Source organism: Danio aesculapii, chromosome 11 (assembly GCF_903798145.1).
Source record: "Danio aesculapii chromosome 11, fDanAes4.1, whole genome shotgun sequence".
NCBI classification, from domain to species: Eukaryota; Metazoa; Chordata; class Actinopteri; order Cypriniformes; family Danionidae; genus Danio; species Danio aesculapii.
In genome coordinates this window covers 6,254,087-6,268,357 of record NC_079445.1, presented here as the reverse complement: position 1 = coordinate 6,268,357, position 14,271 = coordinate 6,254,087, and the positions used below count along the sequence as shown (strand labels likewise).

The 14,271-nt window shown below is 37.9% G+C and overlaps 1 protein-coding gene across 1 annotated transcript in view; it reads right to left on the bottom strand.

Annotated features, from left to right (window-relative positions):
* Window positions 1-2,668: 2,668 nt before the first annotated feature.
* ctdspl3 (CTD (carboxy-terminal domain, RNA polymerase II, polypeptide A) small phosphatase like 3) overlaps window positions 2,669-14,271 on the bottom strand; it is a 12,061-nt gene continuing 458 nt past the window's right edge. The window contains exons 3-10 of the mRNA XM_056468818.1: window positions 14,117-14,225; window positions 13,903-14,020; window positions 11,356-11,442; window positions 11,151-11,213; window positions 9,123-9,202; window positions 6,482-6,608; window positions 6,292-6,387; window positions 2,669-3,110 (exon numbers count right to left, since the gene is read on the bottom strand). Coding sequence (XP_056324793.1) covers window positions 3,045-3,110; window positions 6,292-6,387; window positions 6,482-6,608; window positions 9,123-9,202; window positions 11,151-11,213; window positions 11,356-11,442; window positions 13,903-14,020; window positions 14,117-14,225 — 746 coding nt within the window. The 3' untranslated portion in view covers window positions 2,669-3,044. The remainder of the gene's footprint in view (window positions 3,111-6,291; window positions 6,388-6,481; window positions 6,609-9,122; window positions 9,203-11,150; window positions 11,214-11,355; window positions 11,443-13,902; window positions 14,021-14,116; window positions 14,226-14,271) is intronic.

The window sequence follows — 14,271 nt, the reverse complement described above, 5'->3', positions numbered from 1 at the left end:
AGATATTAGAACAGAACTTTATTCCAAGCTATAAACAGGGATAACTTGTTTACAAGACAAGCACTACCCCCCCCCCCCCCCCCCCACTCTTCAAAATCTATTTACTTCATGTTATTCATTCCCATCACCACCACCTGTTCCAAAAACCTTTCTTCTTTTGAAAATGCTGAAAAGCTGCAACCATGGCGGTTCATTCCACTGTGGCGACCCCTGACAAATAAGAGACTAAGCTGAAGGAAAATGTATGAATGAACTGCAACCATTGACTTCCATAGTATTTGTTTTCCCCACATAATATATGGCTAATTTTAGAAGAGACAAGAAGGGTGTCAAGTTGTACACATCAAAATGCGTTTGGTTAATTGATCTAAGCTGTAATGGTGGCCAGAGTTTCCATAAACATGATGGTCAACAGTATCGTCTATTAGGTGTGCTGCTGCAAAGATGTGAACCGCTTTACAACCACTTCTCCTTTATGCCAGAAGAACACAAGTCTAATAATTAATGGTGGAGGGACAAACCCTTGCTTTGAGTATTGTTGCATAGGTTTCCCTTATGTACCGTGCTCTGGTTCTGGAAGAGTTATGTTATGAGCGCTGAAAGGTGTGATGTATGTTCCTCTACTTTAAAAATTACCATGTGTACCTGCATCAGCATCTTCTGTAGTTCTGGACTAAAGTAGCCCTCACATAAGTTGTAGAAGGAAATAAAAACACAACATCATGACTACAAATGAAGGATTCCCATTATTAGATTTATTCAGTATATTTGGGTAAATTGTGGTCACACTATACTAATTTGCTTCCTAATTTTTTAATAAATGTAATAATTTTAGACATTATTAATAGTGTGTTAGTCTTAAAGGAACACTCCACCTTTTTTACACTGTGTAACTACAGAGGGCTCAAGATTTAAATAAGAAAATTATCAACTCTTTTTGAACAAAATGCTAATGGTCAAATAACTCCAACCCCCAGTGACATGACATCACATGCAGAAGAAGCGCAGCAAGGAGGAGCTGGAGCTCAGCTCTGCCCAAGTGGCTCTGCAGTGCAGCGAGTACCACCTGCTCTAGTATCCAACGTGTCTCACCCACTTCAAGAGGCTTCTCATATGATGCACTTGATGTCAACCACTCTCACTAGCAGAGCTGTGATAAAATGAAATGCTATCGGCTGTATTTTTATAAAGGAGAGGAGCTACTCTTATCTCACCCTGTTTTTCAGTCGAGATTACGTCAAACATCGAATGAAAAAAGAGCCCATTTCAAAGCACTTCCTGAGGCGCTAAATAAAGCACATTATTACTGGAGCGATTTAACTGAAATGGGCAGTTAAATTAATAACAGGGCTTTTTACACGACGTAACATGTCCAAGTTATCTCCAAAATAAGTTAATATTTTCAGCAGATCATTTATTGTCCCATGCTGCAAGTGGCTCATTTTTTGAGCAGACAAAACCTGTTTCTGTGTGTCTATTTAATGCAAATCTTCCTTTCTAGTTCATGTTTTAGATACTCTCAAGACAAAACATTTGCTTAGTATTATCACGTCTCCCACCAGTCCAACTGCTCCTTAGTGCAAATTTCTAATCAGCCAATCACATGGCAGCAACTCAATGCATTTAGGCATGTAGACATGGTCAGGATGATCTGCTGCAGTTAAAACAGAGCATCAGAATGGGCAGAAAGGTGATTTATGTGACTTTGAACATAGCATGTTTGTTTGTAACAGACGGGCTGGTCTGAGTATTTCAGAAACTGCTGATCTACTGGGATTTTCACGCACAACCATCTCTAGGGTTTACAGAGAATGGTCCGAAACAGAGAAAATATCCAGTGAGAGGCAGTTCTGTGGGCACAAATGCCTTGTTGATGCCAGAGGTCAAAGGAGAATGGCCAGACTGGTTCCAGCTGATGGAGAGGCAACAGTAACCCAAATAACCACTCGCTACAACCGAGGTATGCAGAAGAGCATCTCTGAACACACAACACAAGAACCTTGAGGCGGATGGGCTACAGCAGCAGAAGACCACACCGGGTGCCACTCCTGTCAGCTAAGAACAGGAAACTGAGGCTACAATTCACACAGGCTCACCAAAACTGGACAATAGAAGATTGGAGAAACGTTGCCTGGTCTGATGAGTCTCGATTTCTGCTGTGACATTCGGATGATGGGGTCAGAATTTGGCATGAACAACATGAAAGCATGGATCCATCCTGCCTTGTATCAACAGTTCAGGCTGCTGGTGGTGGTGTAATGGTGTGGGGGATATTTTCGTGGCACACTTTGGGCTCATTAGTACCAATTGAGCATCGTGTCAACACCACAGCCTACCTGAGTATTGTTGCTGACCATGTCTATCTCTCTATGACCTCAGTGTACCCATCTTCTGATGGCTCCTTCCAGCAGGGTAACACACCATGTCATAAAGCGCGAATCATCTCAGGCTGGTTTCCTGAACGTGACAATGAGTTCACCGTACTCAAATAGCCTCCACAGTCACCAGAACTCAATCCAATAGAGCACCTTTGGGATGTGGTGGAACGGGAGATTTGCATCATAGATGTTTGTTATTCAGCTATTTTAGAATCTGATCACCTACATGCATTTCAACAGCATTTCTGAACAATCTACACAAATTGAGGTTTAAACAACATCAAACAGACTTTGTTACTTCAGGAAAACAAAAATTTATTGGTTACTGAAAATCATCCTAAATGACTTTTAAAACTAGAGCTCTGAGTGCAACGCACAGTTCAGTGTGTAAAAAAAAAACACTCTTTCAGTGGCACCTGTACAATATCTCATAGTTGAATAAATTAAAGGCAGGATTCTAGTCCTGATCTTCAAAATGGGTCAGAACACCAGCTGATCACCAGGGTGAATAAAGGTAGCATTAACACTATCATCTATCAAACAAACACTTTGGTTATACCAGGGTAAATCCCCATACTACACATTTAGCCTCAGCTAGTTTGTAGATTGGCAATTTTACTGCATTTATTAGGATGGCTGTACATGTATTTACACCTAATCCAGGGTTTAGTCTTCAGAGAGCAGCCTGTGGAAGTGATCGGTTCTTTTCTTTAAAACATTTCTGAAGTCATCCTGAAACACACACACACACACACACATCATTACTACAAAAAAAAAACGTTTTCATTCAATCAAACCAAATTCTCTGACCTTTCTCTGACTTTCATTGCCTAAAAAGCTGAATTTCCATGACATCTAAAATTAACGTATAACTAACAGAAAAACAGGCCTTTATACAAGTTGTGCTTGTATATTAATAATATACTATTAAAATTATAACAATATTTAAATGGGTTTAGCTTGAACATAATTTTGCACAGCTTTAATAGTACTATGAGAAATTTGTCATTACTTTAACATCCTTTAAAGTGTCATTTTGAAGCTAAAGTTTTTTTATTTATATTATCCTGTCATGCTAGCCTTAAGGCTGATTTATACTCGACGTGTTGGCTAGTTTTTTTTATTATTAATGCAAGAACGAAACATACAAACTGCCAGAGGTATACAAAAAAAATATGAAAAGCATAATACAATTATATAGAAGTACAAAAACTCGATAGGTAAAACAAAATAAAATAATAAAGAAAGAAAAAATTACAAATAATGCAAGGCCTTGCTAACTTACAATAACTAAAAATTGACAAGCAAATACACGCTTTTAACAGCTTTTTTGTTTGTACTCTCCTTAAATGTAATGTAATGTATTTTTTATTTAATGCCATGTCAGCAACCGAGGCTATTTTCATGGCAGGAACATTTCAATAATAAATATACAATTAAAAATCAACAAACAAATGAATGCATAAATTAAATAAGATTTTTAGTGTTAATACATGATAAAAATTAAACTAAAATCTTTTCTGGTGTCACTTTGCTAAAAATGTCCTTAAGAGAGTTAATCTCATAAAAAAAAGTCTTCTGCAATCATTAAAAGCAGGACAGTCCAGTAAATGCGTCTTATAGTAAGGGCCATGGGCTTCGCTAGACCCAATTCACTGGGGCACGTGCCCCAGTAAAAATCTCCAGTGCCCCAGTAAATGCATTGAGATTTGATTTACTTCATATGCAAGTGTATTTGTTAAGAGTGGTAATTCCAAAATAAAGACGTTATTCTCTATGTGCAACCGAACCAACGCTGGTGAAATCAGTGTAATCAAAAAGCAAACTGACGCATCTCCGCGTGTGCGCAGAGAACCCACGTGCCTCTCGCACGCGCGCCTCTCGCACACGCTGCTCTTCTTCTGAGAGTCCCGGTAGTAAACATGCGTGCCAAAAAAGCAGGCTACCTGCTTGTTATGCGCCGCTCATGCGTTATGTATGTTTTATATATATATATATATATATATATATATATATATATATATATATATATATATATATATATATATATATATATATATATATATATATATATATAATGAGGGACGATGAGGGAAGGGGTACGTGCCCCCAGTAGAGCTTTATGTCTAGCAACGCCCCTGGTAATTGTGCAGCACAAACACTGAGTAGGGTTTTCACCTTGGTGTACTCTCCTTAATGGTATTTATACAAATATTTTGTTCTTTAGGTACCACTAAGAAAAGAGGTTTCCTAAATTTACTTGGATCGATATGAAACTAAGTAAGTATAGTCAAAAGATTAATAACATAAGCTTCATTTTCCAACTTCTTATCATAGTTCAAAAAGCCAAAAATAACATTCATACAGTAAAGGAAAATACGACAGCACTTTATCATTTGTACATTTAGATAAGTTCTCCCATAACTGTTTTGTATACGGACAATAACAGAAAATATGAGGTACTGTTTCTGGGCATGATGAACAGAATGAATAATTGACATCCATGTCTTCAATAAATCTGGTTAAAAAAAAATGCTTAACAGGGTAAAATTTGTGTAATATCTTAAATGAGATTTCTTTGATTTTATTAGTAATTAGAGTGTTGGCTAGTTTGCTTGAGTGCTCGTAGCAAATGTGAGGGCACTTGCGCTATGGCACGTTTTTAGCATAAGTAGAGGACAGAAACTAGCCAGAAAGTAATGTGTGAATTGTTGAGTGGGCTAAAAAAAAAAGGTTTTGCTTTTATTCGTGCCATAATAATAATAATAATAATAAACAAAAAGATTTTTTGAGCAACCCATGTTCTGTTGTCATTAATATTTTAATAAACTGTCTGAGATATGAACAAAAGCAGGTGATTAATCAAAGTTTAATTTAAAAAATCCTGAATGGATATAAATTTTTTTTATAATCATTAAAATAATTAGTTTAAAAATCTTGAATGATATTAATGACATGCGGTAAGTTCTGGAGGGCGATGCAGTGGCGCAGTAGGTAGTGCTGCCGCATCACAGCAAGAAGGTCACTGGTTCGAGTCTCGGCTGGGTCAGTTGGCATTTCTGTGTGGAGTTTGCATGTTCTCCCCGTGTTCGTGTAAGTTTCCTCCAGGTGCTCCGGTTTCCCCCACAGTCCAAAGACATGCGGTACAGGTGAATTGGGAAGGCTAAATTGTTTGTAGTGTATAAGTGTGAGTGGGTGTGTATGTATGTTTCCCAGAGATGGGTTGCGGCTGGAAGGGCATTCGCTGCGTAAAACATGTGCTGGATAAGTTGCCGGTTCATTCCACTCTGGCGACCCTGAATTAATAAAGGCACTAAGCCGAAAAGAAAACAAGTGAATGAATGTAGTTCTGGACATGTCCTATTTCTATGTTTATCCATCCGATTTTATGGTCAGCCGCCCTTTGTCGTTTAAAAGAATATCACAATGGCGAACGCGGCAAGTATAAAAGCCTTGTCTGCTTCGTGAGGTGTGCATGTACTTAGTGGACGTCCACGAAGTGGCGCCAAGCAAAAGTATAAATCAGCCTTTAGTTAATGGGTACAATAACCATAACAGCCCAATATAAAAACATGTTATAAAAAAAAGAGACATTTTGACAAATGGAAAGAATAGAAAAGATCCCTGACATTCCATGACTTGGAAAATTTGAATAGACATTTTTAATTCCCTGATATTCCAAAAACTCCATGACCAGTGGGAACCCTTTTAGTACTATTTACTGTTAGTTGGATTAATATAAGCTAGTTAGTCACAGATATGCAACACAAGCTCAGAATTTCCCACATTTGACTATTATACCATTATTTATGGCTATACTCTTACTAAAGAACAAAAATAAATAAATGCATAACACACATGCTATAATGTATAAGAAAGAACTGCCTAAATATTAATAGTTTAAAATACTCACCGCGTGGACTAGTTTCTCCATGTATGGAATGAGCTTTTGCAGCTCACGGTCCTCTTGATCTCCAATCCAGCTCTTTATAGGAATCATATTCATCAGCTAGTAACAGCAAGGATATACTAGTTAGACCTGGCATTCAGCAAAACCCTTTATATAGAGATGAGTACTGAACAGTCGATAAGGGCAAACATACGTGGTATGGGAAAGTGTGAGGGGCGTTGTCCAGGATGACCGTCTTTGACAGGTCTCTTTCTAGAACGGTCAAATCTTTAATGTAGTGTCCAAGCACACAGGCGCAGTCGTCCTGATACAAACGATGCCTTCAAAAAAAATAATAAAACCACATGATTACATTAGAAAAGCAAAGTTTGACTAAAAGTTAAAACTTAAGTGTTGACAGCACATTAAAGCCACTCCAGCCACGTTATTTTCATTCTCACATTATTCATATGAAATATAAGGATGTGTTATATTTACAACATTTGTCTTGAATTCAGAGCTATGAACTTTGTTACAGAATATTTGATCAAACATACAGTTACATTACTCTGGAAGATTGCAAGTTTTGTACATTGATGGTAAAAATATAAGTCTTGGTAGAAGTTGTTTATATACACTATGAACAGCAGCTAGGCTAATTATTTTCTTTATTCTCCATTTCCTCCTGGGGATACTCTTCCCGAGGCCCTCAGACTATGCAGAGTCACTGATTCGATCCAACACCAACGACGAGATGATCCCAAGGTTTCCATATCCTGGACCAGGCCGTATCCTGAGCAGCTACTGTGGTGGTCATGGAGGAGTGGAGAACATGAGACTGATTCCTGTGACGCTCCAGAGACAGACGAGTCCTCGCTGAGGCCAGCTTCCAGCCTCCGCCACTGAGACTGCAGCTCTGCACAAGACGTTTGGCCAGCGGAGAAATTAAAATGGTCGTGCCCAGCTGAGTCTGGTTTCTCTCAAGGTTTTTTTTCTTCACTTTCGCCAATTAGTGAAGTTTTTTTTCCCTCTCCGCTGTCGCCTCTGGCTTGCATGGTTCGGGATCTATAGAGCTGCGCATCGTTGGATTTGCTCTTCAGTGTTTGGACTCTCAGTAGTGATTATTAAACCACACTGAACTGAGCTAAACTGAACTGAACTTAAACACTACAAACTGAACTACACTGTTCCAGTTTACTATGACCTTTTATGTGAAGCTGCTTTGACATAATCTACATTGTATAAGCGCTATACAAATAAAGGTGGATTGAATTTTTTCCTTTGCTAAAATAAATATGAATTTTACTACAAACTAGATTCCTGAAATAGGCCATGGCTGCTTTATTCTCTTTAAACAGCAGTTCTCATGCAGCATCCATGAACTGACATGTGTTGTGTTTTAGTTAAATACAGATTTGTGAATGTTTGATATCATGGATAAAGTCATTAATGTTCTGTTAAGAATTTTGTTCTATTTACAGCAACATAGTAATGCAATTTCAGCCCCCATCATTTGGTTGTTGCATGTGTGGATGATCATTTTTTCACGTGATAAATTCCTGATCCTTTGCACAATGTTTTTTTTAAAGATATAATCAATATAATATAATGTCAATACTAATATTAATATTAATAATATTGACAATATTATTAATATTAATGTCAGCTTTTTCCCCAGAGCTGTCTCCCTTTTGAACTCTGCCCCTCACTGACTCTTTTGCCCCCCCAATACACCCCCACACTCCTCTATCTTATACTCCTCACAATCACTGCACTGTTTAACATTTGCACATTTAAAGTTTGCACATATTCATTGCACTACATTGCGCTGATTCACTTATTTGAACTGTACATACCCACTGCACATGGACATTTCTAATTATGTACACACCCACTGTACATATACATTTGTAATTATGTTTATCTATCTGCTCACTTCTGCTATTAATAGCATCCTGTACATATATTCATTTATTGTAAATCTGTTCATAGCTAATACAACCTGTATATAATGTTCATAGCACATCCATCTGTAAATATCACCATAGTTTTTCTATAACTGCACTTTATAACTTATACCTGTATCCTGCACTTGCTGCTATTGCACTGCTGGTTAGACCTAAACTGCATTTCGTTGCCTTGTACTTGTACATGTGTAATGACAATAAAGTTGAATCTAATCTAATCTAAAATTTAATTAATGCCAATGATCTAAAATATCTGTTATATGAATTTGAACGAAGACAAATATATGTATAAACATTACACAAAGAAGCTCCATGAGAAATAAATCATCTATTTATAACTGATAACACTTTACTTTGAGGTTGTATTAGTCAATGCATTTACTAACATGCACAAACAATGAACAATACATCTATTACAGTATTAGCTCATGCAAGTTAATGAAAAATACAGTCGTTCATTGTTAGTTCGTGTTGACTCTTAAGGAAATAAAGCATTTGTAAATGTTTAACTGTGATTAATAAATGCTGTGCAGGTATTGCTCATTTTTAAATTATGTTAGTAAATACATTAACTAATAAAACATTGTGAAGTGTCACCTTTTAAGTATATTACTTAATGTATAAAGTATTTATAAAGCAAGTTTAATAGATTTTGTTTCAGTATAAACATTTCACAAGCTTATTTAGCAGTTATTAGACAGACCGATCAGAGAAAGACTATATAAAGAAATGTGGATGCATTTATAAGTCTCCTTTGTCTATTTGTGATTTGAATGAATCTTAATACCAGTTGTAAACAAGAGTGCAAGAGTTATAAGACAGGTTTGCAGATACCAGGCTGAGGAAAAAAAAAAAAAAGCAGGATGATTTGGAATGAAAATGTCTTACCTGAAGAGCTTTTTATTAGGGTCCAAAATATCTACAATCTTTTCTGCGTACTCCTTTTTTGCGGAGGTATAAACAAACATCTAGAACAGGAAAAACACAGATTTAATTACAATGTTCAGCAAATATTTGATAACATTTATGTGATTTGATTGTGGTTAAGAGGAATGAAAATATTAAATTATGGAAAAGTAAACACGCTAACGCACACAAAAAGCACATGAAGGAAGGAAGTCAGTGTTTACATGTCTTCAGTCGTTATCTTTGGTCTTTTTGTATGTTTATTAAAGAACACCATTTTATTTGGATGTAACAAATGAAACTCTTGCCTATTGACCAAATTCCCAAACATTATTGACCACTCGCTACATTTAAAATTGATAAATTAATTTAAAATGACAATAAATAAATGAAGTCACACAGAAAACATCTATTAGGTCTGAATAGAGGAGTTAATTGCTATTTAAATCAAGTGCCATGCAAATGTTTAGTGCAATACATATTTTTTCTAGTGTGAACAGGGGCCTGTACCATGAAGCCAGATTAGCTGGCTAGGCAGTTTCAGTTCAGTTTGCACCAATACTGTTTTTTAATGAACATTTGAATGTTTTTAAAGAGCCCATATTATGGGTTTTTGAAAATGCCCTTCCATGTAGTGTGTAACACAGCTCTAAGTGAAGTGAAATATCCAGCTAAGGCTTAAATCTGTAAGTGTACAGTGTTTAAAACCATTGATTCATCTATAAAAGAGTCGACTCATAGTGCTTCAAATGAGTCGTCTTGATAACGAGTCATTAGGTGTTTCGTGATGACACGGCTACGAAACACAAGCAGTTGCGCGCGCAAACCCGGGAGATTTGAAACCTGCGGCCCCGCCCACTAACAGAAAAAAAGTCACACACAGACACTGGTCGAATGAAGTCTCGCTGTGCAGATGGATATTACTCGCAGATATAACTGAGGACGCGGGTGGTGAGGGAGGTGTCACCGACGCGCCCTCTCTATTCTTGACGCGCCGGCCCTGTGTGTGTGTGTGTGTGCGTGCGTGTGCATGTGCGTGTGTGTGAAAAGAGCAGGTAGACTGTGACGGGCTAGGAGATCTCCTCGCCAGTTCTTGGACTTTTTGCTCAATAAAATAGTTAGTCGTCAGTATTTTCTAGTCCTGTATTTACATTCACCCACTGGCAACCAAAATCCACTATGAAGCGTGTGTGCACTGTGACTACTTTTATATTGTTGATTAGCAGCTGGGCATTTCACTCTGTCTCGCGCTGAAGCCTTGTCCGTGTCAACTAATCGCAGCAGGCTGTCATCGGTCCAATCAGCGCAGATTAGCTTCGCACTGAGGAGAGGGTTGGGAACAAATGAATCGCTGAACGATTCATGAGAGTCGCTGGAATAATTAGGTAAAACTAAATGCAGATTATTATTAAGACCATGAAAGTGTTTTTTGACCTTGCATGCATATTAGACTGTTGTTGGAGACCCTTACAACCAAAATATGACTCGATTTCATGTATAATATGGGCTCTTTAAAGGTTCAAGGAACCGGAGTACTTTTTTTTTTGAAATTTTAATAGAATTGTGCCTGTTGAGCATCACTTAAGACAATGTTAGCACATGTTAGCTGTAATTGTGTGGTAAACTGGATAATTTTGAGCTTTTGTAAGCTAATTTCATCTTCCGGGTTTAAAATGATTTTTGGGGCGGGATCAAAAATAGGTGACGTAGCGCAAAACTGCAAGTGCAAAGATGACGCGTCGGTTTCTCATTAGGTGCGTTCGACATGAAGCACGGCTGCAGCTGGTGATCAACGAGATTAGCTGAGCGAGGTGGGGGCGGTACCATGAATTTTACCTACTTCATAAAACCATGGCAACAAAAAGTGATTAAAAAAAGTCGAGCTGCCTTTGTGTTATTTAACACCCAAGATTGGTGCAAACTAAACTGAAATGAACTGGCTAGCCAGCTAATACCGCTTCATGATACTGGCCCCTGGTCTCAAAACCCCAAGCAAATCCCAATGTTTACCTCAAAATGTTTTGTCATGGCTTGTAGAAACTCTCTCACATGTGGTCTGAGGATTACGTAGACCTGCGAACAGAATCAAATGAAACTTCATGAACTATTTTAAAAACATTTTCATGTCACTAGCAGGAAATGAACCACTGTTTTGGTGGAGAAACCTGCATAAATCAAAATATGATATTAAACACTAATTAAATGTGTTACAAACCTTATACTTGTGGTCTTGAAAGCGAGTATTGAAGGTGTATTCTGCATCAGAGATCACATTGAGTGAACTGAACACCAGGGTTTCATCCTAAGACAGAATAACGTTTTAATAAATAATAGGGAGGCAGCGAAATGAAAAATCTGTGACAAAACTGAAGATTCTGAATGCACTTGGCTGAAATTTTTAAACACTTTTTAAAAAATATATAATTATAATTACTATAATTATAAGTAATTCTGTAAGACTTTTTACATTTATCTCAATAACTTAAATTATACTGATTTAAAAATTATTTTCTTATAACAGTAACAGTATCCTGACAGTAACAACAACAACAGAAGAGAATCTACAATTATTAAACACTTGGCCTTTACAATACCCATACACTATGAGACATTTAAAAAGTCACTATTATGCTTTATAAAAAACATAGAATAGAGCTACTATAAAGAGATTTAGCAGACGGATGTCATGCACAGAGGACGACCTTAAAAAAACCCCACATGGTCAGAGAGGACATAAATGAGTTAACACAAGACTGATCGCAAGCAAAGACATCAGTGATGGACGAGTGTCGATCTCTTCTGGCTATTCTAAACACCTGACTGGGACTAACTTTGAACTAATTAGAACTACACGAGCTTTCTTTCACATTCTGCAGCCTGCCTGATATGCGGAATATGTCATACAAACTGAAATAGTATCATGGCTTTTCATTTACTTCTACGCAAAGCGGATTCGACACAATAAACATAGTATAAAGTGCTACAGAATTAAGTGACTTGACTTCTCAACTTCCTTTACATAACCGATGATGGATCAGAAAGCAGAGGTATGAATGGTCAATTCTTTCTCAGCTGGAGATTATTGGAGGTTTATTGTCCAGGCCACTGACTTCCAGCTAGTTTGACATCATCACTCGGTCAATAAACTGCAAATTAGAGCTGCGCAATTGGATAAACTAAGATTTTTGTTTGTTAATTTAACATAACGATCACGATTCCTCCATGAACCTGAATTAACGACTTAAAATAAATGATTTACAAGAGCCAACCAAAAAACTACCTATCACTGACTTAAAGACTTCACGTGGATGAATCAGGAATTATTCATACAAGATTCATCAAATAAATTTGTAATGGTTGTTTGTCACCACCTTTTGGTGTAACCATGTAATTGCCACAAGCCTTATTTAAAGGGCACCTATGGTAAAAATCTACTTTTCAAGCTGTTTGGACAGACATATGTGCATGTATGGTGTATAGGCCGTCATATTGGGGTGATATAAGCACACCCAGTGCTTTTTTTTCAATTTAACAACATAAAAAAACGGTGGACCAATTGGAGCGGTTTTCAAACCGACCGCAACTTTACGTAGGAGAGCGGTCCCCCCGCCCACCAATATTGATTGACAGGCGCGTCATCATATCCTCAGTTCGTTGATTCACGTCCGCCATTTTCAGCGTGAGTCGATGCGATATCACTAAAGGAACACCCTAGCTCTATTTTTAGATGCAAGGCTCATTGGGCTCAACACAAGATCAATATTCTCCACATTATCGCTCTAATCGGAATTATTGGTTGTATCTTTAGGTAGGTTTGCAAACATGTGTGCTTCTCATTGAGTCTACCTTATACTTCAGCCGTTTGCATTTCTCTCGATCCCAGAAGCTCCCTGTGATCTTAACTAGCATGCGTTTTAGAATTCTAAACATAGGTTTCTATCAGGGTACACTCAAGTCGACGGCTGGGCACCGCGGACCGCTGCAGAAACCTATGTTTAGAATTCAAAAATGCGTGGCGCGACGATTCGGGACACTTCATGTTTCTGCCGCGCTACAGTGTGTCTGGTGTGCCGTGTCGCGGCTTCGAGCGGCGCATCCGGTGCGTGGTTATTAGTTTCTGTGTACAAGCTCGGCACTTGAAACTAGCACACAGTTGGCTGTAAAACTATACAAAGACACAAATGATTTGTACTCTTTGCTTGGTATGTGTCCGAGTCGTACATGTATGACTGAATGGTGATCCTCTCTCTCCTCCGTCTGCCTGTCAGACTGTTGCAAACGCAGAGCGGGTGAGCTCATGGCCCCGCCCCCTTGTTACGTTGACGGGAAGCCGAAACTAATCTACATGTGAAGCAACACACCCATAAATCAGCGAGCTGTGGACACGCCCCCAACATGACACTTTTTAACACATTATAATAAAAAAATCTGAACTGTGTTTTAAACTGAACCTAAACTGGCACACTCAGAAGAACCATAATATTATTATTAAATCATAAAAAAGAGGTAAACTCTGTTCCCTTTAAGATTCGAATTCAAACCGTGATTTGTTTGTACTGTAGCCATCATGGTTTATTTCCCAGCAGTACTTCTCTGACTATTTTAATGCTTTTAATCAGACAGAAATAACATTACTGGCTGAAATGACTGAAGCAGTCCACTCAATACACTTTCTCTGGGTCCTACAGAGATTTAAATATGTTTGTGATGGTCTAATGTTTAATAAACACAATTCAAGCTGTGTAGTAAGAAGATAACTAACCAAGTCTAGCACCAGTGTAGCAGCAGGTGTGCTCCTCGTCTTTGGTGGGATGTCCCGCACCGCTGACACTGGCCTGGACTGTTGGGAACGGTTGGGAATGTTTTTGATAAATGTGAAACTGAGGGGAAAAACAGAGACATTACAAATAAAATCATAAATCTGTTTCTTCAATCCGTCAGAGGTGAGACAAAAATAATTTGTAGGAGAGACTCACGGACTAAACACTTCCTCATTCTCTTCATCTTCTGAAAGAGGACTGGCAGCACTGTAACCAAACACACAGTGTTCAGGACTGAAGAGGGGACCAGTGTTCGGCTGCTCACCTGTTAAAATAGGTAATGGCTGTTACATCAAGTCATAACACAACCA